A 27,039-nucleotide genomic window follows, 5' to 3' on the forward strand; every position below is an offset into this window, starting at 1 on the left:
AACAGAACTTGGGAAATCCTTTTTTAACTATAAATAAGAACACTAGAAATCAGTTTTTTATTTATTTTTTATGGAACTTTAGAAATCAGTTAGATTGTCATTCCAGTAATCCAGCTAAAACCTGAAACTCATTAATGGAATCAAGCAGTAATATACAAATATGTACATGACCCAGCTTTTAACCCCTCTCTTCCTCCCTTCCTCCCTTCCTCCCTCAACCAATTATACAAATGCAGGGGAGGCCTTATCTTTTTCATTTCAAGCCATTCAAATGACAATTATAGGAACAATTTTTTATTAGTTATTATAAGCACATTTAATTAGCTTGAAGAGTAAAAGGCATTACAAAAATGTATCCCGAATTAAGCGTGCTAACACTCGTGAAGATAACCGACTGAGCACCTCAGGGAGAACTGTTGCTGAGATACCTGGCAACACTGGAAGAAGCACTTGAGCAACCTGGGCAAAATCCACACCCTGCCAATTCACAAATAGAAAATTAAGCTACTACTTAGATGAGAAAGTAGATTCTTCGGTAAATAATCCACTTTCTGCATAAAATTACTAAAGATAGACCAATGGATCATACATCATATTGATTCTCCAATATGAGTATATATAGAGCAAAGTTGGTTTGGGAGTCGAAACCAAAAGAAGAAGATGCAATATTAACTAATTATAGATCTAAGAGTAAGGTTTTTGCATAGCCAAGAAAATCAAAAGCTTAAAAGATGGATTGCAGAATACAATGGGGCCAAAACTATGCAACAAAAACCTATTTTCTGCTCCGGAACGAACATTGATATTTCACGTTTCCCCAGTAGATGCTCAATCCATCTCAGAGCTATCCCCCATTGTTTTCCAGATAGAAATAATCCAGGACGACAAGGCAACAATGGAATGAATGAGAATCTACTTCAGTCCAAGCCAAGTCAAAATCTAAGCTTACTCAAGGATGGAATCCAATTTCCAAATGACAACTCTCAGTTAAGATGAAGAAAGACAAGAGTCAAAACTAGTTCTTTTTCCTTCAATATGCACAGAGCAATACCCTTTATGAGATACATGAATTCCTACCGTTTTCCATCCATTTTCAACATTCTCCATTAAAGTATTCAAGTTCAACATGAAATGAACCACATAAGACTAGCAGAAAACAGACAATACACCTAAATTTATAATATAACTTGTCTGATTCAGATGATATAACTTATTTATGACAAATGAGGAGAAAGACCTTGTACAAATAGTTGTTCTCCGGCAAACATAAAAATTATACTGAGAGAGCTTCCAGGCAATTCATATATAAAATTAGGTAAGACAAGGCCATCCAAACTGATTTCAAGTTCTTAATAGACTTTTACATTTACACTCACAATAACAATGAAAACAACAAATCATTGAGTTATGCAATAACCATATTTGATGTGCTAAGCTAGTTATCTACCGAACTTCCACACAATAAATAAGTACCAGAAAAAAACATTAATAATTTCTAAATAAGAAACGGAAAGTAAGCCTTTCATATGATTGTTTATTGTTGACAGGGATTCCAATGCATGGGCATAAAACCTACACATACCTGATCCAATGTTTTTGATTTTAAAGTTCCAGCTGACAAGAAATCCACAACCTTTTGAACATTGTTCAATATAACTCTGTCCTCGTCAGTGATTGTAGGAATAAGTGCTTCACGCTTAAATGGCCCAAATGCAGAAACCATGGTAAAAATTGGAGCTGAATTTCCAATTCTTAAGGTTGCCATGATTTGTACCAATTGCTCTCGCGAAACTGCATCAATTCCCTTCACAACCTGTTTTACATGCCGCAAAGCCAAAAGTTAGAAGATTTAGTGTGCTCCAAATCTAATTGTATCGACAAGACCAGTGGTGTTTGTTACCACCAGACCCAACTTCAACACAAGTAACAAGTAGTACTATTTAAAACACACAGAGCACTCAATCATAAGAATTGTCGTTGATAGAATCCAGCTATAGTGTTGTATATGCTGCTAATTACAAAAACTAAGCGATGGAACTTAATGGATCATGACTGAAAATTCCCAAAAACATATACTATAGTATATACAGAAATTATTGGAAAAAGATACTCAATGGATAAAGAACACTTACTATATGTGCTTATGTATTTGAGGTTCTAAATTTTGGCTTCAATATGTGTGTCGAAATACTTTATGAAATTTTATGGAAGTCCATATAAATCCCATAAAAATTACTGGAAGTCCATGGATACCTAGGAAATCGATGGAGCTTTTAGATAAAACTTCATACCACTACACACCTAGAAACCACTACAATAGTAAGATAACATGTCGCAACACATTTGGAAGAAAATATCAACATTAATTTATGTTCTGGACTTAAACTTTTCTGCATTGCTCATCTAACAGTCCATGGTACACCTGTATCTCAAGGTCACTTGATTGTTTACATGAATAAGAGACCCCAGACCAACAGGAACTTGATCAAATCCTATCTTAACCTCCATCAAACCATTGAAATGCTGGGAAATTTGGCCATTTTGTGGCTACAAAATGCATCCACCACATTTGGTGTTAAATCTACAGATTCTCCCTGGACGTGATTTATCCATCATACCATTGACTTCGGGAAGTATATTGGTTATTTTGTTTGTGTTAGTGGAAGAAGTCAATTTCTCCGGTAAACCGACAAACCCCTATCAAACCAACATGACATTGATTTGATTACATCTTTAACGCCATCATGATGTTGATATTTTGTGCAATTTGTTAATTTTTTCAGGTATTTATGTTGATATACATTGTTGTTGCCCTTACTTAACAGCTCGAGCTTTTGGGATAAGCGGTTGTAACATGGTATCATACAAGGAAAGTCGAGTGTTTGATCCCTGGTAAGTGCAACAGGGTTCCCCGACACATTCTTCCCTCAGTACCACATGATGATGTTTCCGCATAAGTGTGTGCCACATGCAGGACCGTGTGCGTACAGACCTGCATGTGCTGGGGGTGTTGATATACATTGTTGTTGATTCGTTGCCTTAATAGTTCAAGCTTTTGAGATACGTGGTTGTAACAATTTGATCCTGCTGATTTGTCCCCTTCATTGAAAACCCTTTCCTAGCCCGACAAAATCCTGAAAAAAAATTCTCATTCCAACCATCACACCACCATTACATCAAGGCTAGACATGTTGGCAAACCAACCTAGACAAATATGATCTTGGTTGCATTCCATTTTTATCTCCATCAGACCTTCAATATGACCAGGGGGTGTGCATCATAGTCTTTTCAACTTTGGTACGAGTGATGTGTCTAGTACAATCCTCAATGCATTTTATAATATATTTTATCAGCATGTGTTGAATAAAGTTCCAAATTAGTATTTTTTTTTTCACTGGATCTTTGATGACATGAATTTCAGTCTTAATAGTCAAAAGGACTAAACAAAATGTTAGACAATTGTTTGTATTAGAACTGTGAAAAGTTGACCGAAGTTTACTGAAGTATAGAAAAATTTATCCAAATTTTGTAAATGCTGCAAAGATGTTGAAAAATCGGGTCTCTTAACTGTTCTACGTTCAATAAAATAATGAAGCTAAGAAAATGGTACAGCATTCAGCGGAAACTTTTTAAAATACCTCATCCAGCAGAAATTCTCGGAAAAAATTCCCCTTGTCAGACAGCAGAAAGGCTAAGGCTGCTCTTGTTTTAATTGGCTGCAAGGTGGTAGGTAGAAATCCAGGAGGGATATACTGTGTTTGACTCTGTAAAAGGCCTAGACCAGCCATATTCCCGTTCAGGTTCTCTCCACCTCCGCTTTTAGCTGCAGTTATGAAATTCTCAAAGGCTTGCATGACATCAATGAATCTTTCAGCATCAAAAACTCCAGATTTTCCATATATTGTGTAACGTAAGGCATTCCTCAGACGAGGTGATTCATCTGTCAGGAGTCTCTGATTTTGAAAGGATGACAACATATTATGATAACAATGGAAAGAACTTGGCATAAATATGGTCAAAACAGACTGTTAACATCTAGACAAGTATAACCACAGGCTCTTTTGGATGCATGGTCACTGTTCCATGGAATAGGCAGATTAGCACATGCACTGGCATATAGCCAAACATGTCCTAAGAACAGGAAAACACTCTGGACACAGCTGGAACAGTACAACATGTTCCTGAACACCCCAAACAGCATCCCAGCACACCCAACTATAGTGAAAAAAAAGAAGGGCCAGCTCAACATTGTACAGACGTGTAGATAAATTTGCAAAAATATGTTTCATTCAAAGGTTGTATGGCAATGCCGCAGGTGGGGGTTTCTCATTTTGTTTGGGGATCTTTTGTACAGGATACTGGATATCTGTATGTCATTTATGATTGAGTTGGGTTTTCTGCTGATGGCCATGCCGAAGGTGGATCCCCAATCTGATCCTGGTTTTCCCTTCTCTCTGCTGATGGCCATGCCGAAGGTGGAGTTGGGGATTTCCAGAGTTTTGTATCCCGTCCGGGTATGCCTGGACATTAAGACTCTACTTTTTCTTTCTTCTTAATATATTCAATGATGAACCTATAGCAACAACAAAAAAAAAAAAAAGGTTGTACGAAAGATGTCCTAGCTGAGTGTTAGACATGGTATAATATTGATAGAGAACAGTGAAAATGTTTGTAATGCACAGATTCAAGTTAAATAAGTAGGAAAGTGGTGTCTCTATTTAACAAAATATGGTCAACAAATTAGGTTTTGTACATGGTTCAAACTTCTTTTCCTTATATAATGTTATTTCAAATACAACATTTTCTTAATGAAAAGATCATAGCTGAGTTTTCGAGCACAATAGAAAAAAAAAATAGAAAAAAAAAAAAAATTTACATGTAATCAATTGAAGTTCAAAATGCGGGCCATAGGGATTATGAAATATGACAGGTTCAAGTTATAGACAAGATGTTAGGTTTGTTCATGGTCCAAACTTGAATTCCTTTTGAAATTATGCCATTCAAACGTAACATGATGTGACTATAGTTGAAAGCTAATAAAGTCAAATAGAATTAACAGCATATACTAAGATGTTCATGAAGTGTAAACTATACTTAGCATGTTCTTAAGTGTAAAAGACAGCTCTCATAGACAATTTAAAAAAAAATAATGAAATCAATCGTCTTTATCTACAATTGAGATAGATATTTTAGATGTATCCACGGTTGCAAAGTGTCAGTGCACCTCAATCTCAAGAACAAGAAGTGAATGAATTACTCTTCAATATATTGTTCTATCTTATTTTAAGTAAGTTTATCAGTTACTCTTTTACTTAGACAACATCCAAAATGAGAGTCAAGTAAGTCAACAATATCATAGTTGTCAATATCCATCCCCAAAGCTCAAACTATTGACTGGAGGGATGGAAGGTCTCAGGGGTAACCAATGTGGGACTATTCTCCCAACAATAGTTACTCAGGAAAGCACATCCTCCTACAGAATTTCACTGAGACTAACTGACTAAAAGATGCTTTAATAATATCAGCCATGACCACAGAAACCAATACCTGCGCAATATATGGATAGGCTTCGTCAACGATGGCAAATTCAGGGTTTCCCACTAAAGCTATGCCTTCCAATACCCCAATGGCTCTGATTATCAGAGCAAAATAAGGGGGTATTCTAAATGGATAATCAAATGTTAGTTGGGCCAAATCTGATGCCAACTCCTGGAAGTTAATATTTTTGGCTCCACCACCCTCGAGTGCCTGATCAAAAACTTTGGCCAGAACTGGCAAGATAGGTTCTAAATTAACCCCCTCTGGAATGAATTCGAGCTTGACAAAATCTTTGACTATAGCATCATAGTCTCGATGAATAAGATGAGCAATTGCTTCAATCATCCCATACTTCTGGTCATCGGTTAATTTTGTCACAAGACCTGTCGCAGCAGTGAGATGCATTAGAAAATTCAAAAATCATCTTTAAATGCTAAGGAGAACGTCAGAGTACATAATGGTGTATTTATGGACACCTAGCAGAACAATGAAAACGAGGGAGAAAAGATCAACAGTGTCATGAGTAGGTAAAAGTTAAACGCATGATGTTGATGGACATGAAAAGTTGCACAAAAATGCCCATATGTGACATGAAAGAGCTGAAGTAACTTTCGTGAGAGATGAAGATCATAATATATACAAAATAATGCATTATCCTATACTAATAATGCATTATTTAACTAGGCTGAGTTCTATCCACAATTGAACAGAAAAAACTCATTGGTATCGAAAAGCATGTGAAAGCAGACATATTATCCTACTATCTTCAATATAATAAAACATGGTACTTGAAACATGGGAGTGAAGAATGCTGATAATTGACAGACAAGAATGATGAGTAATATTTAATTCTTTTTCACTACTTTCCGATGGTTCCATGGTCCACTGATTATCTCAACTAGACATAGGATGAATGTCTCCTTACTGATTTCTTCCAAGCAAAGTCACCCTCTCTGCGAAGCGGGTGTAAGGCTGTGTACATTATGACCCTCCCCAGACCCCGCAGTGGTGGGAGCCTCATGCACAGGGTACACCCTTTTAAAGTCAGAATAAACCAGTTTGTGGTTAGGCCACTCAACTTTGCCTCTGTTGCATTCCCTTTTCCCTAGTTTCCTTGTGGTTCTATATCATCTAGATTCTAGAGACAATATCTGTCTTTGGTGTTTATCTTTTCCTAAGTTCATCCCTTGGGTGTTCTGATCTGCATTGAAGTACTTTTGAGCAACAACCCGTAATCTACTTATCATTCAGAACTGTTGAAGTGTAGCCCAGTTCTCTTACCGGTTTGGTTCTCTTGTTGGAGTGTGTAATTTATCTAGGTACATTGTAGTGTCTAGGTTCATTATGCACATGTTAAATGTGCTAGATAAGGATTGAGACAATCATTCCATATTTGTAATTATCTCAAGTTATAAATAAAGTGGTGGCCTTTGTCTCTTTGACAAGCCAATCTATTTCTCTAATCCTCTCTTCTCAACTTGGTATCAGAGTGAATCCTCCTTTTCTTTTTCTTTTACAAAAGGGTTCTCGCCGCCGCTGCCGAGGCTTCGGCCTCTTGGTTTAGCATGGTTGACTGAACATGTGATAGCGCGTGTCGCACTACGTTTAACCATCATTGACCACTGACCACCAACCACCAACCACTGCCTGTCGCTGTTGCTGCCATGTTGTTTCTCATCGCCGCCGCCCCCGCGGCCCATGTCTCCCTCATCTAGGACTCTTTTTGCGCCACCCGTGTCAGCTCCTGCCTGCTGGCCTGCCACCAACCTTCACCGGATCCTCCAAGGTTCATCCCTACTATTGCCGCCACTTGCTAGCCCTCCCAGGGCTCTTCTTGCCTTTACTGGACCCTCCAGGGGTTCCCCCTACTATCACTGACGACTCTCAGGCCCTCTCTGCTATCATCGAACCTCCAGGGGCCTTCCCTGCCTGCGCCGGTGACTCCAAGACTTTCCAGGGGCTCCGCCTGCCTACATCGGGATTTCCAGGGCCTCCCAAGGCCCCACCTGCCTGCCCCCTGCCTCTCCAGCCCTCCCAGGGCCTTCGCCTGCCTGCGCCCTCCCTGCAAGGCCCCTCATTTGACCCTGTTGGTGTCTCTCAGCCTCCAAAGGCCCCGCCAGCCCTGCCGGTGCCTTGCTGGACCCTGTTGGCTCTCCCAGCCTTCGCTAGGCCCCCTGCAGGCTTGTTCATGTACCCTGTCGGCCCTCCCAGCCACTGCTAAGCTCGTGCCGACTGCCTAGATGATGTGATTAGCACAGCCCAGCCATATTCTCTTGTTGATGCCTTCTTCACTTGCTGCCTTGGTGATTATTGGCCTTCTATATTGTTGTTGTGATCATACCTAAGAAACGAGAGTAGTCCTCCACAGTTGCCATGTAAACAGTCTCATCTACATATTGCAGGTAACCTATCCTAGGGTATAGGTCACCGTAATGTGAAGAACCAGCCATTGATCTTTTTGGAGTGATGTGGCAACCCCCAACAGTGTATTCCAGTAGTTTGGAGGGGTGATGTGGCAAAATATCCAAGTTTCCAGCACTTTTCCCCTTCTCCAGATTGAAACATGCGGTAACAGCAGGTTCTGGTCGAACGCAAAATGAGGAATATTTATACCTTGGTTTGTGTCGTTTCGGCTAGACAGTACAAACAGTACCAAAATTTTGGATATTTCAGTCGAAACAATGTCAGTCTTATATTTCGCATACCGTTTCGTCTCGGTGACTTCGAAACTACTGAGATATTCGAATTTCACTGAAATTTCGGCGAGTTTTCGAACTATGGTTTTATTTGTTGCAGTATGGTATATAGTATATACTAGTGAAATACCCTCTTGGTACGGAATTTTAAAGATCTCAAATAGCTTGTCGAGATTTCAAGGAAAATTGCATTGATCTCCCTGATTAGAAAACAAAAAATTAATTTGACCGTCCCATTTAAAAAATAATAACTAGTCAGCTCTGAATAATTTATAAGTAATAATCCAGAGCCCCCTTTCTAACAGCAAACAGTGCAGGTCTTCAATCATTTCTAAAAACGCCTATTCTTCACTTCTATGTCCAGTAAACACAGAACCTTCTTCTGGAAGTTCAAATAGATGTTCTCTTTCTTTCTTTCTTTCCTTCCTTCTTTTATTTAATTTCAATAACTGGTACTGGATTGACTGGTTCACAAGCAGCAAGTAGACTTGAAAATGAAGATGTTTAAAGATTCATCAACTTAGTCACAATCTATTAATAACAAACTTGCTCTTAACATTGGATTGAGGATACTCTGACATGCTGAAGAAAAGAAAAGGTAAGCTTCCCAAAGAAAAGATCCATCCTAAGAGGATTGGCGGTGTCAAACAGCACCCCATGTTAAATCTAACATGTAAGGTCCTCGCGGAAATGATGATTGGTTCAGATCAAAAGATATTTTTCAAACTTGCTCTTCACTGTATGTGACACTTGGAAGTGGCTATATTGTTCCGTTAAATCTTCATATAATCCTACTTTGAATTTCCTAGGTTCGAAGTAGTTATGGCATGTTACTTTGTCAACTGTGCCCAAGACCAATCCACAGTTGGAACAGAACTACCTCAATCAAGATTACATGTATAATGCTGCTAACCATGTGGCAAGATGATCCTTCACCACATATTCAGAGTAGATTGTTACCGAAGTCTAGTATAGCCAACTTCCCATCTGGTGTGCGGATCAAATTCCCAGGATGTGGATCAGCGTGGAAAAGGCCAGTATCAAGTAACTGAAAATTCAAATGATGACAAGTCAATAATGTCAGATAAAATAAAATATTACGAAGGTTCTGCTTATATCATGGTCATCCCCAAAGAAGCTAACTAAAGGATAGGAAAGAGTACAAAACTAATAAATTGTCAATGCTACATGCATTGTGTACTGAGTAGCACTGATGTAGACAATGAGATCATGACTAGTAGCATTTCAAGTGCTCTAAAAGTAGTGAAGATGGGTGAGGCACGGAAAAGGCGTCAGTTTAATGTATTTCTCTCACACTGGAAATAATCCAACAAGCAACAGACAGATAAGAAGTGCACACTCGAGTTTCCTTCCCTATGAGAACATATGCATTTTAGAGAGAGAGAGAGAGAGAGAGAAGCTACAAGTTAGTCAGGAGGGAAGAAGGTCAAGCATAATCCTTTCATTTAGGAAAATAAGACTTGACCTTGGCATTTTCACTAAAAACCAAATAAGGTGCCAATGTCTTGGACTGACATACTAACCAGTTGGAACTGCTTTTCTTAGTTTCTGGTTTGCATGATTGATAATAGTAGTTTTGGGTTCAGTTGCAGTTGCAAAAGTAGAATCCAGTTGCTTATTTGGTCAAGTCCGTGATGATCCAGTCCATCCCTATGTCTCATTGTGCATAGTCCCATTCTATTCGTTTCTGCATCGTTTTAAGTTATCATTTTCTATAGTTTCTCAAAGAACTGAGATTATACTAGAGAATACCATATCCAATGAATGTTGATATACGTATTGCATATTTAATTAATAAATATGCAATAAAGTTAGTAAGAAAAACAGATTTTAGTATATAAAGAGCAATATAAGACATTTGCCACTTTTAGGGGTGAGGCAAACACAAAATTTTGGCTCCTTATTCCCTGCAAAGGGTAAATTGTGTTAACCTGAATGAAGCGTCAGCCTCAGAGGCATGCATATTTAAATTTAATTAATAAATAAATGCAGTAAAATTAGTAAATAAGGGAATTAAGAGAAAAAGAAATCCTGGCATATTATAAGATGGGTTTTCACCCAAAAAAAAAAAGATGGGTTTTCATTTTGAACCATCCAAACAAGCAATATAACTCATTCGTCACTTCAAGAGTAGTTGGGGCAAACATGTAACTTTGGCTCCTTATTCCCTGCAAAGGGTAAACTGGTTTGTTTAAACTAAATGTGCTATGAGGCTTTTTTTTTTTTTGTGGGGGGGGGGGGTTGTAAACATGGAATTTTGGCCCCTATAAATAGAATGGACAAAAGGTCTGTGACTTTTTATTAAGCCTGTTATTTCATTGCTCTCTCTCTCTCTAACTGGTCAACATTATGTTCTTGTTCTACATTACAGCTGGCTGTTCTTCCCTCATTTGTCTCTTTCTTCTTGTTTTGATAGGTAAAACCGATCTCTCTTTCCTTTGCATGGAAGGAATTCAAGGGATCTTAGTTCCAAATCTCTCTTTTTGTTTGCTTTGATCATGCAAACACCCACTTACAAATAACCACATTATGAGGGGATGAAACAAAAATTCTCTCTTTAAAGGAAGGAAATTCATGGATAGGGTGCAGAACAAGTGGAACAAACCCAATAAAACTGTAACCTCAAAAAAAAAAATTTGAGAATCAAAATGCTTGCATGATAGTATACCTGTTTTAGGTAGCATATAACTCCCACATTAACCAGTTCTCCAACATCACTTTCTTTACTCTGGGATAACTTCTCCCCTTCTATCCATTCCGTTGTAAGAACCTTTCTTGAAGTATATTTATCATACGTTTTATGTATAACAACCTGAAACATCAAAGTTCTCAAGAAGAGTCACATAGCTATCCTTACACTTTGTACGAGATCAGATGACAAATTTTGCACAACGCTAGTCACTGTTAATATATCTTTAATAGAATTTAGATATGATCATGTAAAGGAATTAGAGAAAAAACTGCATTTAAAGATCATGACAGGAATGTGGTGCAAGTATCTCTGAGCCCTATTGGAGAGAGAATTAATACAGCTGACTCATGGCCCTTTGTTCAGACTCAGTTTATTTCTCCTTCTGAGAGTACCCAATCAGAAGTTGGAGACTCTTCTACTGTTACCGGATGTGTCTCTTCAATTATGAGAGATCCCTGGAGGCTATCCCATCTCACGTGGAAGGCTTGCTCCCTAATATCCACCATGAACATCTCCTTCCATTAGAGATCTCAATCTAGCACTTCATTGAATGATGAGCTAACTCAGAGTGGAGCTTTGATGAAGGAAGAATAATAAACTGGCTACAGAAGAGGTGCTCTGGTGACATTGCAGGGCTGCCAGGGCATTAAAGAGTTAGGAAAGTTACAGAACCCTTTTTACCCTAACAGGTCTATAGTTGGCAAAGACTATTCCATTGGAATAATATTTATTGCCACACTCATTTTTAAAAAATCCAGAAAATAATAATCAAGGCGAACTCACAATCAACTGCTAACACAGTTATTTCCCCTCTTGTGGTTACTAATGGTTGGTTACAGAATTTTCATACTATTATAGCATTCAGGCTGGATTGTTTTATCTAAGAGGCATTCACTTACCCACCATACTTTAGCTGGGAGCCTGGGGTGGGGTCCTGGGGACACAATGTTGGATCAGTTGCTTTACAGAACTAATAATGTCTATGACAATACCTTAACATAGTCATCGAGGATACCATGATTGATAGGTCTATGGAGCTAACATTCCACATGTGAAACCCGTATTAGACATATCCAATGTTAAAACAGAGGATCGCAGGCACCTCCGTCACCATATGTTGACTAGTTCACATGATGAGTGTGCTAATTACTGACCTTAGAAGTTATTGACCTAAAACATGCTAAACATTCAGAAAACAATTGTGCCATGAGGCCCATGAACATTACCAACAGATGCACATAGTTTACAAGCTAAATATTCCTATCCTATGTTTACTTTCAAAAAGATCGATATTAAATTGCCTTCCAGCATCCAATGACACCTCTACACATCAGTCAGCATTATAGGCAATATTTTCACAATAACCAGATTATTTCTACTCATTTGGACTGTTAACTGCTGGGGCCAAAGGTCCATCCCAAGGTTAGAATTGCTGGAAGCTTAACTGGTCAATAGACCGCCCATTTCTACCAATCAAATCATTTTGACTGTTCCAGAGGATGATCAGACAAGATTTGATACATAAATTATGGATATTTCAAGCGAGAAATTCTCAAAATGTTCTTTCAAGGAAGTTAGAAACTAAGCTCTGAAACAAGAGATATTTTATAATTACTTTAAACGCCATGCCACGGCTTCTTTTACACCACAGCCCAACATATATAGCACAAATACCATATTGTTTTAACTTCCATGGCTCTGTCATTTACGCAGAAACAGGGCATGGCATTTGGCCCAAAGAGAAACCTACCTCTTCCTTTTTGGTGTCTCTGAAGCAGAGAAGGCTTCTCCCCCGGTCATCTCCCCGTCAAATACCTAGGGCTCCCCTTAATTCCCGCCAGGCTGACTGGCCATTATTGTACCCTGATGCTTAACCTGATCCATAAAAGGCTCCAACTTTGGGAAGGTAAACTAAACTTCTCTCTTATGCGGGGAGGTTAGAGCTGATCAGATCTGTTTTCCAATCCTCCTACATTTATTGGTGTGGTATCTTCGGGCTGCCTCAATCTACCATCAAAGCCCTGAAATCTTTAACGCGTGTTTTCCTCTGGAAAAGGTGCCGAAACCTCTAGATTCCTCCATTCTATTAGTTGGGCCTCCACTTGTCTTCCCAAATATGAGGGATGCCTTGGCTTTAGAAGGATCAGGGATTCCAACATTGCAGGTATCCTCAAATTGATTTGGAAAATAACAACCAAATATGATAGTATTTGGGTCAATTAGGTATACTAGAGCCTCCTCAAGAAGGATTCACTGTGGACGGTCTCCCAGTCCTCAGACTCTTCCTGGATTTGGCACAAAATCCTTCTCCTCTAACCCATTGCTCTTAGGGCCATCGTCTCTAGGATCTTTGATGGGACCTCTACTTCCCTCTGGCTTGATCACTGGCACCCTATGGGCATTCTCTTTTTTGCTATTGGTGTGAGGGTGGTTTATTCCTCCGGTATTCATAAGCACTCCTCTGTTGCCTCCATCATCTCCCATGGCTCTTCGTATGTCCCTCTCCCCTTCCCCTGCCCTTTCCTCAGTTTGGGCCTCCCTCCCCCCCCCCCTTCTCCCCCTTTCTGGCTAGCCCTTCCTCCTTGCCTAACTGTTTCCTAGCCCCCCTCCGATAATGGCCTTTGTAGTTTTCCTCAGCTTGGGACTTTGTTAGAATTAATGCCCCCCACTATCCTTTGGCGTAAGATTATTTGGTTCAAGGGTCACATCCCCCACCATAGCTTCACAGTTTGGAGAGCCCTTACCCACTGCCTCCCACCCAGTCCTTCCTCCTCCATAGACAGATGCCTATTTCCCCATCTTGTGTTCTCTATTGAAATGGTCAAGAGGACACTGACCTCCTTTTCTTCTCTTGTCCCTTCTCAGCCTCAGTTTGGATAAAGAACTTGAATAGCTGCTGGCCTAGTGACAGAATAATCCTCCACGTCTCTAAGGAGTGGCTTTGGATGGACATGACCTTCTCAAGTACCTCTATTTCTGATACTACAGACAAGTTTGTGGTTGGTGCCACCATCTCCCACATCTAGATGGAGCACAATCTTCAAAGATGGACCTCCAACTCCCGTTCTTTTAGACATTGATTTGGTAAGCCATCTCCTTTGATGTTAGCTCCAAGCTTCACTTGTTGCATCATCGATTTGTTGTTGATACCATAGAACTGAAACACGGAACTTGACCCCTTGGAAAACTGAGTTGACTCGAGATATCTCGAGATCTCGGCCGAGTTAGTGCATTTCCAACTCGAAACCTGGTTTCGGTGGGTTTTAGACCTAGTTTGGGTCTGAAACTTGGTACTCAGCCTATTTTAGGCCATTTAAACACAATGGCGCTATCAGATTTTACAAAAACAAAATCCAAATATGAGTTTCACTTTGGACCCTGGGTTGGTAGGCAACGACGTACTAAAATACCCTGCTCTACACATAATTTAGTAATAGAAAGCAATCAAAACATTCAATTAATATAAAATAACTTAAATAAGCATTAGAAATGTTAAAGAGTACAATACATCAATCTGTTTAACAATGTTACATTACATAAAATGTGATTGATTAATGAATTCAGTCCCAAAACTATCCACATAGAATTCCCATGTCATAGTGCTGGTGTAGTGTTGGACATAGTTTGCCACAGCATTCATATAAGTATTGTTATCAATATATGCCATTTCTCCTATCCTAGGATACATGGGAGGCGGTTGCCATGAGGCGTGAGATCCACTGCTACTATCATATTGAGGCATGTATGGGTGTGGCTGGTTTGGGACTGGGAATATGGGCCCAAAACCTGACCCCTGTGAAGGCTGTGAGCTCATTTTACCTTCGGAAAATGCTTCAAAATTGAGATGAATCCTTCAATTTTGTAGCTGAATCCTTCAATTGTGTAGCTGAATCAACTCTCCGGCAGGTTCTACTTTGAAATCCGGAGGTAAAATGAGCCCACACCCTTCACAGTGGAAGAAAAGAGGTTCAAGACAGAACTCGATCGAGATATCTCGAGTTCTGTCGAGTAACGATACTTTTAAAGGATAAGATGGGTCGAGATCTGGGTCGACCCTAGATCTCGACCAAGATATTACACTTTTAGAACTCGTATTAAGTCTCATCTCAACCCCTTGGAAAACCGAGATCTTGCAAGTTTTAGTTCTATGGTTGTCTCCTAGGGTTTACTTGCTTCCCTAGTCCAGTCTCCTAACCCTTCCTCTTAGAGCCAGGAGTTATGTATAGGCTCCCTCTTTTTCCTGTCCCCCCCCCCTCGTTTCAGGGTTTTGGTAATGAATTATTTATTCACCCAAAAAAAATTTGTTGCATATCCGCTCAAACCATTTGGGGGCAGCCATGACTTGGGCTTCAAGTCTGAGCAGTTTGACAGCTGTTCCATTTTTAAAAACAATGGTTTTTAGGTAATGATTGAGATTTCAACTGGTTGTAACTGCCAAATTGCAGTTGGCTTTATCACAGCTGCTTGCTAAGTCGGTGATTTTTTACTTGGTCTAGCCTGGGTCCATATGTACTGAACCAAGAATATTCTATAAGTATGTGTAACTATACTTGTTACACCCGCACCCCGGATCATAATTAATTATTATTTCTCCCTCATAACGTGTAGATACCGCTGCCTTGTATGCTGGTGACCTATTCTTGATGATGGTCGAACCCAGCTACAAAATTATTGACCATGATATGGGTTTGCCTGTGGAGGAAACTATTCGGGGTCATGGGTGACGCACCGTAGCAATGGAGAAATAAGTTCTAGCCCTTGACTTATTTATTTACCCTTTTCTTTTGTGCCCTCGAAGTACGGGTCGAGATTTGGACCGCCCGAGCTATTTTAGTTGAGTTGGGAATATTTTATTTGTGAGTCCCACTTACCTCGAGAAACGTGTGAGGGACTTGTGTTCCATTATTACGTGGACCCCACCCTTTAATAGACCCCTTTGATAGACTTCTTTCCTATTTAGAACTAATGGGTGACCTATTTAACTTAAAATACCCATTTAACTTGGATGACCCATTTAACTTAAAGTACCCATTTGGCATAATGACCCATTTAACTTGGATTGACCCATTCAACCTACTTGACCCATTTGACTTGTTGGATCAAAAATGGGTTTTATTCTATTAGTACCCAACCAAATGGACCCTAAAGCATCACTTACCTTAAATAGACTAAAGGGTTTTTACTTCTCTTTACTATTCTCACCAAGCCTAAAACGTGGAGGAAGAAGAGAAAGGAGAAGAGGTGTGGAGGAGCTTGATAGGGGGCTTGAGGATCTTGCTTCTTGGAGCCTCAACATGGGTACTACTTCCTTGAGGAAGGTAAGCCTTTAAGGCCTTCTTCCTTCTTTATTTTGGATTTTGGGGTTGGGAGATGGGAGAGAATCGGTCTAGGGCTTATTTTGAGACCCAAGGATCGATGTGAACTCATGGCCATGATCATGGTGGAGCTATCTTACTCCTTTGGCTAACCTCAAAGCTCCCAATCCCATCCCAATGGAAAGACCTAGGGTTTCTACCCTATTATGCCCCAAATGAAGTTCTCCTTGCTTCCCTTTGTTGAATCCTTAGGATGCATAGGCCTAATGAGGTCTTAGGACCCTAATGTGCCAAGGAGGAAGCTCTCTTGGTGTTTCCTTTCCTCTAATCTACTTGGAAATGGAAGCCTTGGTGAAAAATCTTTTGATTTTGGGGTTTGGAGACATGTGGTTTTACCTGCGGTTTTAAGACCTACGAGAAACCGCCCCTGCAACCACCCTGAGACCATCCTCTTAAGAAGCTCTCGGTTAAAGTTGGTTTTAGGTGCGGTTTCATATCTGAGGTGAAACCACCCATAAAACCGCACCTAGCAGAACCCTTCTTAAGCCCCTGTTAAGGTTGGATTTACATGTGGTTTTAGGTTCGGGCATGAAACCACCCATAAAACCACCCTACCTTTAAAATCTACAACTTAGGTAATTTGTGGGGGGGACCTTTTGGGAACCCTCCCCTTTGACATAATTAACCCTATTCTCACTCTTTCACTAGGTTTAATCTCCCATTTTTGCAACGTGTTACTTAATCGCGGCGACATCTCATAACTTCGGGATATAACACCTAGAGTGAGTGGGTTTGGTTATTGTTGGGTTTGATATTATTAATTGCATATATACCATGCTATTAGTATATTTTATTAAGCATGATTGTGCATTTTGCATACTTTTAAATATTGATTGATATGATGATGTGGTTGCTTTCCATTCTTTATTGGGTTACGGTGTTGGTGAATGCCGGTGCCGGAACCCCAGAATACATATATAATACCTTTGATTGAATGTCATATTAAACTGTATGCGCCGTGCCGTGCTGGTACCCGGACACTAAACCAGATGAAAAGTTGATGCGCCCGGAATACCTCTCGGGACGATAGGATTTGCATGTAGTATACTTGCGGCTAGGACTTTTGTACCCTTATGCTACGACCCTTGCCAACAAGGGTTTAGGTGTTGGATAACCAGAGCCCAGATTCTGTGGTGTGAGAGAGAGCCAGTCATGGTAGTGATGGTTATATTGGGGCTTGCCACTGGGATGTTTTGGTGGCATTGTCCGGCGTAGGCTCCCGGGTGGCAATTGAGGATTCATTGTGGTGATGAATGGAAGTGACCCACAGTGCTTCCCCGAATTGTCACAGTAGCATATACCTCTGACTTAGTTGTGTGGTAGGTGGAAAAATGGAATTAACATGTGCATGCATCATTGGACTATGTGAATTGTGTGTTTGTGCATCCCCATCCCCTCACTGGTTCAGTGGAGCTAACCCCCTCGTGTACACACTTTTTAGATTATGGTGCAGGTACGGAGGAGCCGGAAGCTGTGTTTGAGGAACATGGCGACGGATGTCCTTGTGACGATTGCGCCTACGGCGTGAGGATACTTGGGACTTGTTCCTCTTTTGTTATTTTAGGGCTTAAAGCCCATGTATAAACATTTACTGTTATACCCTTGTTGATAGTTATTAGATGGTCTTGGAAAATGTATTAATTACAGTATTTATCATTTAGCCTTTGAACATCCTATAACTATTTGATTTTATACGCTTCCACAAAACTATTGATATTTTGGAATGTAATATTCCCTTTCTGCACTCTGATATTATATGGCTTTAATATTGGTTATGACTGTGCGTTGGAACACTGTGTCAGTGATCCTGGTAGCTTAATGGGATGACACGCGTCGTCCTAGTCACCCCTTATATTATATTATATCCCTTGTCTAGGATAGGGGCGTGACAGTACTTAAAGGTAATTTTGCAGGATTTTTAATTTCTCTTTCTCAAATGCCGAAATTATTTAAAGAGGATTTTTAACACTCAAGAGCATTGCTGCAATTTTGCACGTATGCCAGAATAAATCCTCATACATTAAAGCAAGCTATTAATTTATTTGAGGTTTCAACTTTTTATTATTGTTAAAAAAATTCTAAATATTTTTGGGTATTTCTTGAAAAGTTTCATCGTAAAAGAAGTTTATTTTTCTCAAAAGTAATTTTGGCACACCTTTTTTTCTATAGTATCACAAGGAAAAACCCCACCCTGTTACCACCCCAACCCAACACCTCCATGTGAGGCAGTATACAGTTATAGGTCTCTGCTGTTTTACCATCAGAAAAGGGTGGCACATGTTTTGATTCTTTTAATATCATAATGAGGATTTATATGTTACTCATCAGTTCACAATCATTTTGACACTCGAAGAAAGAGTTTGCAGCAATTTAATATGTGAATCCCAAAATGGGAACTGCAACAAGTTTCCAAGTTGTTATTTATATGTTGACTATTTTCAAAGGATGGTGGTTAATCAGATATCAGAATAAGGTGTGATACATGAAGAGCTGCAAGTCTCAAATTCCCAGTCTGTTATACTCAACACACTAGCAAGTCATAAGGGTGTTTGATCTAGTGATTTTATTAACCCCATATAAAGGATCCTAAGCACAAACCACAAACCTCACCTATTCCATTGATGGAAAGAGTTGGACCTGGCCTCATGTTATTTGGTTAGGGTTTCAAAGGAATCTTATCAACTTCCAATCACTCATATTCAACTCAGACAAGCCAATAGTGTAGCCAAAATTCTAACTGGACTTTAACACCCCCACCTCCACCCCCCAAAACAAAAAAAACAAAAAAAAAAGAGATAAGCTAACAGCAGTGTCAGTTGTATTGGAACGGAATCCCTTGTTGCTAAAACCAAAAATAAGAGACAGGTTTGGAGGGTGATCTCCTTAATCAATTCACCCAATTGAGCCTTTTATTTATATACAAGTACAAAAATACCCTTATAATGGAGGGTAAAAAAACAGCAGCAAGTATGTACAAAATATACAACAGAAATATATTACCCCTCTTCTGTATTTAACTACTCCACCAATATCTATTCAATTCATGGAAGTACATCAACATGGAAGATACATCACATTCAAGCCATTGAAAACAATTCTATGAACTTTTCAGAGTAGCAGTTTTCCTTTATCTCTGGCATATTTTACAATGTATTGTGTAAGTACCGCGGTCCTTGTGAGGGGGTTTCCTCGGCTTAATGGCGATAGGGTTTGCCTTTCATGGATTGGATCGCGTATCATTTTGATACATCATTATGAGGGATTGGAATCATGCTTCATAGAAATGGAGTCGCCACCAAGGATTAGGGCCTAGGACCCAATGGGTGTAGCCCCATTCGGGGTTAGCGAAAAGGGCTACGTGATTCCATATGGTCTGGTCAGAGATTATGAGTAAGTGGTCAAGTTATGAGCGTGGGAAGGTATTAGCACCCCATCTCGCCCGATTAAACTGGTATTTCTATTAGATGCAAGATTTCGAAAATTCTCCGTTAATAATATGTCCTATACCAACATGCAAGACTTGATTTTGATGCATCAAACACGACAAAATCATTTACTATGTACACTAAAGTGAACTACTTTAATGGTCTACATTGTGCCAAAAATAATAGAAAGAAAAGAGACAAATACCTGTCAAGAAATAAAAGAAATGAAATAAAATACCAAATGCAAAATATGCGATGTCCCTCTTAGGTGGAGACGGATGATCGGCTTGCCTCTCTCCTGTTGGACAGTGCAAGGACTATATGAGATGGGTATCGTTACTCAGACTTCGGGCAGAGTAACAGTTGTATAAGGGATTCTCGTTATCTGAATGTAGACAGAATAACGGCTGGGAGAGGTAGTTTTCTTTATCCATATGCGGACGGAATAACGGCTTGACTGGAATGGGAGCACTAGTCACTCAAGTGGGGTAATCGACGGATCTATCCATAACTTAAGAAAACTGCTTGAAATCACTCAAAGTGGCCTAAAAGAAAGCAAAAAGGCTGAGAAAACGAACTGGGAAGGTCTCCCTCACCCTCTATCTTCATCAAAATGGGGGAGGGGGACCCTCCTATTTATAGAGGAACCCCACAAAATCACGGCGCCGTGATGGTCCTCCACGGCACCGTGGAAGGCCTTCACGGCACCGTGGATGACGTCACTTTGGTGACATCTATCCTTTTCCACAACGCCGTGCTTTGGACATGACATCACCAGGCATTTTTTAGCTTTTCTGGGCCAGTTTGGGCCTATTAGGCTTGTTTTTCTGGTTTCTTTCTCCCTTTTGACTCTCCATAAAATTTTCTGTCGGGGGGCTCCCCCCCCCTACACCCCCAGCAGGGGGGCTGCCTGCCCTCCTAGGCCCCCTCGGCCCGCTAACCGGCTAGCGGGACTGCTGTGGTCGGGGAAGGTGAGCAGTACCTCCTTCAGGTTTTGGTAAAAGGGTCTTATAAGTCATTTTTAAGGATGTCAGGGTGATTTGGCTCAAATGTAGGGGCAAGAATCCTTCTTTGAGAGAGATACCAATGTCTGTCCGTGCCCAGTTGTCATCATTGCCGGGGGGTGACAAAATTCAGTGTCTACATATTGTTTGAAGTAAAATCCCAATATATGCTTTTTTCTGACCATATTACAAATGACATCCTCCTTATTATGAGTTGGCAAAAAAAATAGTTCATGGAAGCATCAGATGACAAAAATAGATAATGAATAAAATCACCAACACATAATACATCAACTAAACCTATCAAACCGTCTTGAAAGATGGGAGGTACCAGGCCTACATTGTCTCAGTAGAGAAACAGAAAACTAAGTTATCCAGACAAAGGGGAAATCTGCTCAAAATCTTTAATCGTTCAGAGTTTATTCTGACTAGTCAAATATTTAGGTGTGCATAAGAACTCCACATTGTTTTTTTGCAATGCTGGTCAATGCAAGGATAAAGAAGGGAGGATGCATCGATTGGCAATGGACTTCAGAAACCTTTAGCCAAACCCTTTAACCTAGAATCCTGAAATTTCACTGTTTCAGAAGAATACAAGTGGTTTGGATACAGGCATACAGCTGTGTTGATTTGAGTTTTTATTTATGGTGAAGCATTGATTTATTCAAGCATAGAAACTTCATTCTTATATCAGAACATTTTCCTGATAATCGATTTTAGGACAATATTTTAGGAAAAAATAAACTAGGGAGATTTTGCACTGAAGAACTTCAGTTGAGAAATTAAATATAAATTATTCTGCTGGGTTAGCGTATCCTTATCCTAAATTTATTTAATAACTCGTCCATTTGGTAAACCACCTTAACAAGAAAAAACACTAAGAACACCGTACACCATTCCTTTCCTCTTGAAATTTTCAGTTTCTCAGTCATACATTTCAAATTCAGAGTTATAACTTTTCTAATTGTTCTTTCAAATCCAAGATGTTAAGTCCACATTATCAAACCCGAGATATTAAGTCAACATTCTAACTCCCAAAACCCTTGTTTCTCAACATTTTGCCACATAAAAGGAAAAATACAGATCCAACATTCAAGTGCATTAACACATTTAGATGCCAACAAACAAACCTGTGGAAGGTCCTTTCTCAACATTTCAGCAAAGCGTGTTCCATTTTCACCTTCATTAACATAATCAAGTTCCTCAAAGAAACGAGCTGCCCATTCATCCACCAACCCAACAACATCAATGGAGATCTGAAAATTTTGAGAGAGAAAATAAGGACAACAAGCCTACCCAAAAAAACAAAGGAAAACCATATTAGCAGCAACCATTTTCTTTTTAAATTCCTTCTTTTTTTTTTTTTTTTTGGGGGGGGGGGAGGAATAAGCTACAGTTTATTACTACGAAGACAATGGAGGTAACTGTTAGACATAAAATTCAAGAAAAGACTACCCTTTCCTCCAAAAGGGGAAAAAAAGAAGAAAAATAAATACCTGAGGAAACTTCCGGAGAAACAATCCCAAGTTCCGGATGACGAACAAATCAACGGTTACAGTCTCTAGGACAAAAGGCCGCTGTACTTTAACAGCCACTAATTCCCCATTCTCAATTAGACGGCCTTTATATACCTGACCCAGAGATGCTGAACAAAGACATCCCAAACCAATGGCGAAAACAGTTAAATTTCCATTGGTAAAGCAGCTCAATGAATCACAAAATCAAGTACAAAAGAGAAATGTTCAGAAGATTACCAGCAGCAATTGGGGAGGAAGTAAGTTCAGAATAGATTTGGTGCCAAGGTTTACCAAGCTCCTCCTCTATAAGGGCCATAGCTAAATCATCTGGAAATGAAGGAACCTTCAAATATCACCAAGCACAGTTCAATCAGCCAAAGAAGGGAGAAAAAAAAAAGACAGAAATCAGGATGTTTATGACAAGCTATAAGTACTTAATACCATAATTAGTGAGCATTTGGAGATATGGGGTCAATGCTCTGAACTCCTTACAAATTGACTTATATTTTACTGCTAAAGTAAATCAATTTACATTATTTTTGTAGTTCCATGAATTTCCTTACAAGAAAATTATGAATATGCAGGTATCCTGATTTGGCACACAATGGTTTTACATGGATATCCCTACAAGTTCTAGCAGTCACTCTGATTGAAGACACCAGTACAGGGAGCCCACTCACAATAATCTCTTGGCTTGAAACTTTACAGTTGGATCTCTAGTATTGCAAAAGAATCATAAGAAAACTGCATATTTCAGCCACAACTTCCAGTAAGACAACCTGTTAGATGCTTAGGAAAACAAGAATAGACAAGTTCATGTTTTTCCTGTCCTTTTGGAATTCATTACAAAGTGATTTTTGTAAGCAGCTTCTTGTACAATGTGGGCCCATAACAGCAAGAAATGTTGTATTATTGGTTTTATGATCATAAAATTTTGGAATTCCAGAGTAAGACTACAAAACAATTGTCCCTGTTTTCCCATATGCTTTCAATAGAGAAAGGGCATACCCAGTGAACAAGACTCCCGCCACTGCGGGGTCTGGGGAGGATCATAACTCATAATGTACGCAGAATACCCCTGCTTTCGCAGAGAGGCTGTTTCCAGTTCCCATATGCTTTCAATAGATCTCTCTATTTTCAAGTTAACACATGAATACATGATTGACTGATAAACCAATCTTTCAATAGATCTATTGGAATTTCAGAGTGCCAAGTAAGACTACAAAACAGTTGTATAAGCAAATCCATGTTTCCCATATACCTTTAATAGATCTCTCTACGTCCAAGTTGTTAATGGCATGATTTACTGATAAATCAATCTTTTAAACTATTCTTTGTTAGTGTAAGTATGCATTTTACTTGTCAATCTGTTGGTTGGTCAAGATAACAACATTTACATTGGATCAAAATAGCTTCAATCAGGTGAAAGAGATGCATGACAGTAAAGACTAAGAATGAGACAGCAGAAAGTGAGAGAACCCACTGGAAATAAAGAACGGACTCAAAAGGACAAAGACAAGAAGAATCATTTTTTGTGTCATAAGAAACTACTAGTCCAGTTGTCCTATTATAAATTCCAGTTCAGCATTGCCCCAAGCTCTAACCTCATAGCTGAATGTAGAAAAAGCACTCAGGTCCATGAAAGTCTCCCCTAATCAAGTCGGTAATTTTTTGCTTCTCCTCAGGATTTGTTATGAAATTCCATGCAAAAGTAGGACAATCATTAACATACCTAGAGATATGAAGCAGATTTCATAACTATCTAATCACTTTACCTTATCACAAAGCTTCTGCAGTTCCATCATTGCTACAGGTGATAGTATATCTGGCCGAATGCTCAATGCTTGCCCAAGTTTTATATATGCTGGACCCAAAGAGGTTACAATCTCCCGCAATTCAATGGCCCGTGCAACTTCATTCTGATAAACAAGAAGCAAAGAGGTGAATGAAAAAGAAGTTTTTACAGTTGAAATTGTCAAGGTGTCATTTTGATAGGTTCATGGATGAATACTGCAAATTTCAATACTAAGGAGAATGCTGGTGAAGAGACACCTCCTGAAGGGGGGAGGGGAAGAGGAATAAGGAGACCACCACCACTATTTAAGAGTTATTTACAAGTGGTGCCAATCACAATGCACGTGCAAGAGCCACCCAACCACACCAAATTTGCAGCAAGTTAATATTCCAAAACGGTACCAGATGTACTTTGTACTCCAATTAATAGGACTCCCAAGTAACTCCAGAAGAAAGAAGATAAAATCATCAAACAGAGTTGCACAAAAGAAAAGAAGATGAACATATCAACCAAGGGAGTGATTGATGCAGTTGGTTTAAAAAATTTAAAAATTATCTCAATCACAAGAAGATGAACTTTAAATGCGATGAAATTCCACCTTGAAAAAGGGGATCAACCAGGAAACAACAATTTGCAAGAATACAGCAAGGTGTTTGAAGCAGACAAGTATAGCTTTAAATACACACCTCTTTCACCTTCTTGTTTATCACATCCCACGCAATACGAGAAAGAAAACCGCCAGCAACAGACAGTAACTGGACAATACGTGTTGCTACCGCACGAGGACGCTTTCCCCAGTATGAGGAGATGGTAACAGGGTCATAAACCGAAGGTAAAGACTCGCTGCTTTCCTCCACCTGGACAGAGTGGGGACAAAGAAAAGAAAAGCAAATTTAAATTTGAAGCTTCCCATGTGATAAATAAAAACAATATGGACAGGCCATTAGCCGTCAAAGCTATATGCCTATATAATAGTTTTTCTTTGAGCAATGAATTGGACATCGAGAAGTCTTCTCTTGTTTCTCACTCTTGAATCTCTGACTGTAATCACGCCCACTTATCACCCATTCAAAATGCCCAAAACTCACAAAGGCCAAAAACAGAAACAATGCCAACACTTAAAGGACTAATCAAACAAAGGCACCAAGCAACTACATAGCCAAGAATGCAGTAGACGGACGGAGCTAATAAAGAAGAAGAAAAAAGAAACTATACCATCTGAAGGACTATAATCCACTCCCATGTTCTTTTTTCATTCACAAAAAAAAAAAAGAGTTTTTAAATGTCTATGCTGATTCTTTTTATTTAAGTACTCGAGAAACTAAGGTTAGAGCTTTAGAGAAACAAAACACCAAATCTTTCTATAACAAATTTAGCGGGGAATGTCCGTACAAATCTCCACATACAGAACAAAGGAAGTAAAACAGGGAGTAAACTAGTGGAAACGGACCAAAACTCAAGAACAAACACAAACAAATCAGCAACGGACCTCAACCAGGCGAAGCTGTATATTGTTGTCAGCAAATTGGGAGTCCCTCAAATTCTGCCCACGAAGACCTTTCATGAGTATTGCCAACTGTTCGTTTTCTTCCATTTGTGCTCTCACTCTCCTAATCTCCTGTGAAACATCCCCAATCCTCTGCCAATCCCCAAAATCAACAGAACAGTGCATTAACACAGAGAGCAACACTATGAAATTAAGATCTTCAATTTAAGTGCTGAATTCAGTTAGACTTACCGTGGAGACTCCATTGATCGTCTTCGGCGGCACAGCTCGAGAAGATCCAGTTTCAGAGGGCTTAGGCTCAGTGGCAACAGAAACAATAACACTTCGCTTACGAGCCCTGAATCTGGCGGGAAAGTTAAAGTGAGACACTGTGCTTTTCCTTGAACAGGAAGGGGCATAAGAGAATGCCATTCCACAGTAGACGAGCTGAGATGCTACGTCCATGGCGGAATCGGAAGTCTATTAAACTACTCCTCTCAGTAACAGAGACGAGAACTAAAGCGAGTAGAAGAAAGGCTATTTTGGTTCGACTTCTGTGGAGAAGGAAGTGAAAGTAGCAAGCCAGAAAGGAAGGACATGGGATAGACACGTTGCTTCTTCATGTGGTGCAGTGGAAACACTCGGAACGTTTTCACGATTTGGTTACAAATTCCTTCTTAGATTTTCGTATCCGTCCCTTTCTCCCGCGTTATCGCTCTCGCCACCGTTACCCACTTACCCGGTGGCATGATCGGGCGCATTGTATTCGCCGTCCACGAAATCTACCCGAAAATTTTTAAGGCCCGCGTGAGCTTTTCAGCCTGTAGGATGGGAGAAGATTAGGATTCTGAAGCCAAGGTCGGGCAGAGTCAGGCTTAGGCTGATGCATTGGCTTGACCCCGATAAATCCGACATTCTCTATAAATGTGTTTTTGTTTTTTGGGCAAATTTCACGGACACCCCCCTATAATTATTCGAAAAGGCAAATACACCCTAAATTTGGTTAAAATGGCAATTTTCCCCCTGACGTTAAGCAAAGTTACCTCCAAAAATTAAAATGTCAATTTTACCCTCAATAATTTAAATAAAAAATAGTAAGATTCCATCATCTTCCCAAATCGAACTTCCTCATCACCACCACTGTCTCTTCGAAGTCAGTGGGGAACCCATCACATTCTACCCCCTCCCCCAAACCCTAACTTTAACTTGATCGGCATTTTCAATCTCACGCCTCCCTCTCTCACTGCCGGCAGCCCCTCACCACTCCTCTCATCTCCATGACTCAGAAGGTGAATCAGCATTCGGTGAGTCGGCAACCGGTGTACATGGAGACTTTGCCGGAGCATCACTGGCTCCCGACGCATTGGCCGAAGCATCACCGGTAGGTATATCAGCAGATGGTTCCTTTCAAGAAACTACAATTGGTGATTAATCAAAGGATCGGAATCTCTCCATATCATATCTCTGTATCGCTAATCCGCCGTAAGGTT

At 39.7% G+C, this 27,039-nt stretch overlaps 1 protein-coding gene across 1 annotated transcript; it reads right to left on the reverse strand.

Moving 5' to 3' along the window:
- Positions 1–97: 97 nt before the first annotated feature.
- Positions 98–26,190, reverse strand: LOC122656140 (uncharacterized protein sll0005-like). Its single transcript, XM_043850591.1, has 13 exons — positions 25,802–26,190; positions 25,553–25,702; positions 24,750–24,920; positions 24,044–24,187; positions 22,506–22,611; positions 22,248–22,396; positions 21,882–22,007; positions 10,924–11,067; positions 9,195–9,282; positions 5,548–5,921; positions 3,639–3,953; positions 1,583–1,813; positions 98–477 (listed from the first exon to the last, which is right to left on the reverse strand). The coding sequence occupies exons 1-13, from the start codon at positions 26,012–26,014 to the stop codon at positions 343–345; spliced, it is 2,346 nt and encodes a 781-aa protein (XP_043706526.1). The 5' UTR covers positions 26,015–26,190; the 3' UTR covers positions 98–342.
- Positions 26,191–27,039: the final 849 nt, after the last annotated feature.

The sequence above is a fragment of the Telopea speciosissima genome, chromosome 3 (assembly GCF_018873765.1).
Source record: "Telopea speciosissima isolate NSW1024214 ecotype Mountain lineage chromosome 3, Tspe_v1, whole genome shotgun sequence".
Taxonomy (NCBI): domain Eukaryota; kingdom Viridiplantae; phylum Streptophyta; class Magnoliopsida; order Proteales; family Proteaceae; genus Telopea; species Telopea speciosissima.

Excerpts from the sequence above, each read along its gene's own strand:
- LOC122656140 (XM_043850591.1), bottom strand. The coding sequence starts at position 26,014 with ATGGACGTAGCATCTCAGCTCGTCTACTGTGGAATGGCATTCTCTTAT. Across the intron at positions 22,397-22,505 it reads TTCCTCCCCAATTGCTGCTG|CATCTCTGGGTCAGGTATAT; the intron begins GTAATCTTCTGA and ends GTCTTTGTTCAG. Across the intron at positions 5,922-9,194 it reads GTTGGCTATACTAGACTTCG|GTCTTGTGACAAAATTAACC; the intron begins GTAACAATCTAC and ends CTGCTGCGACAG.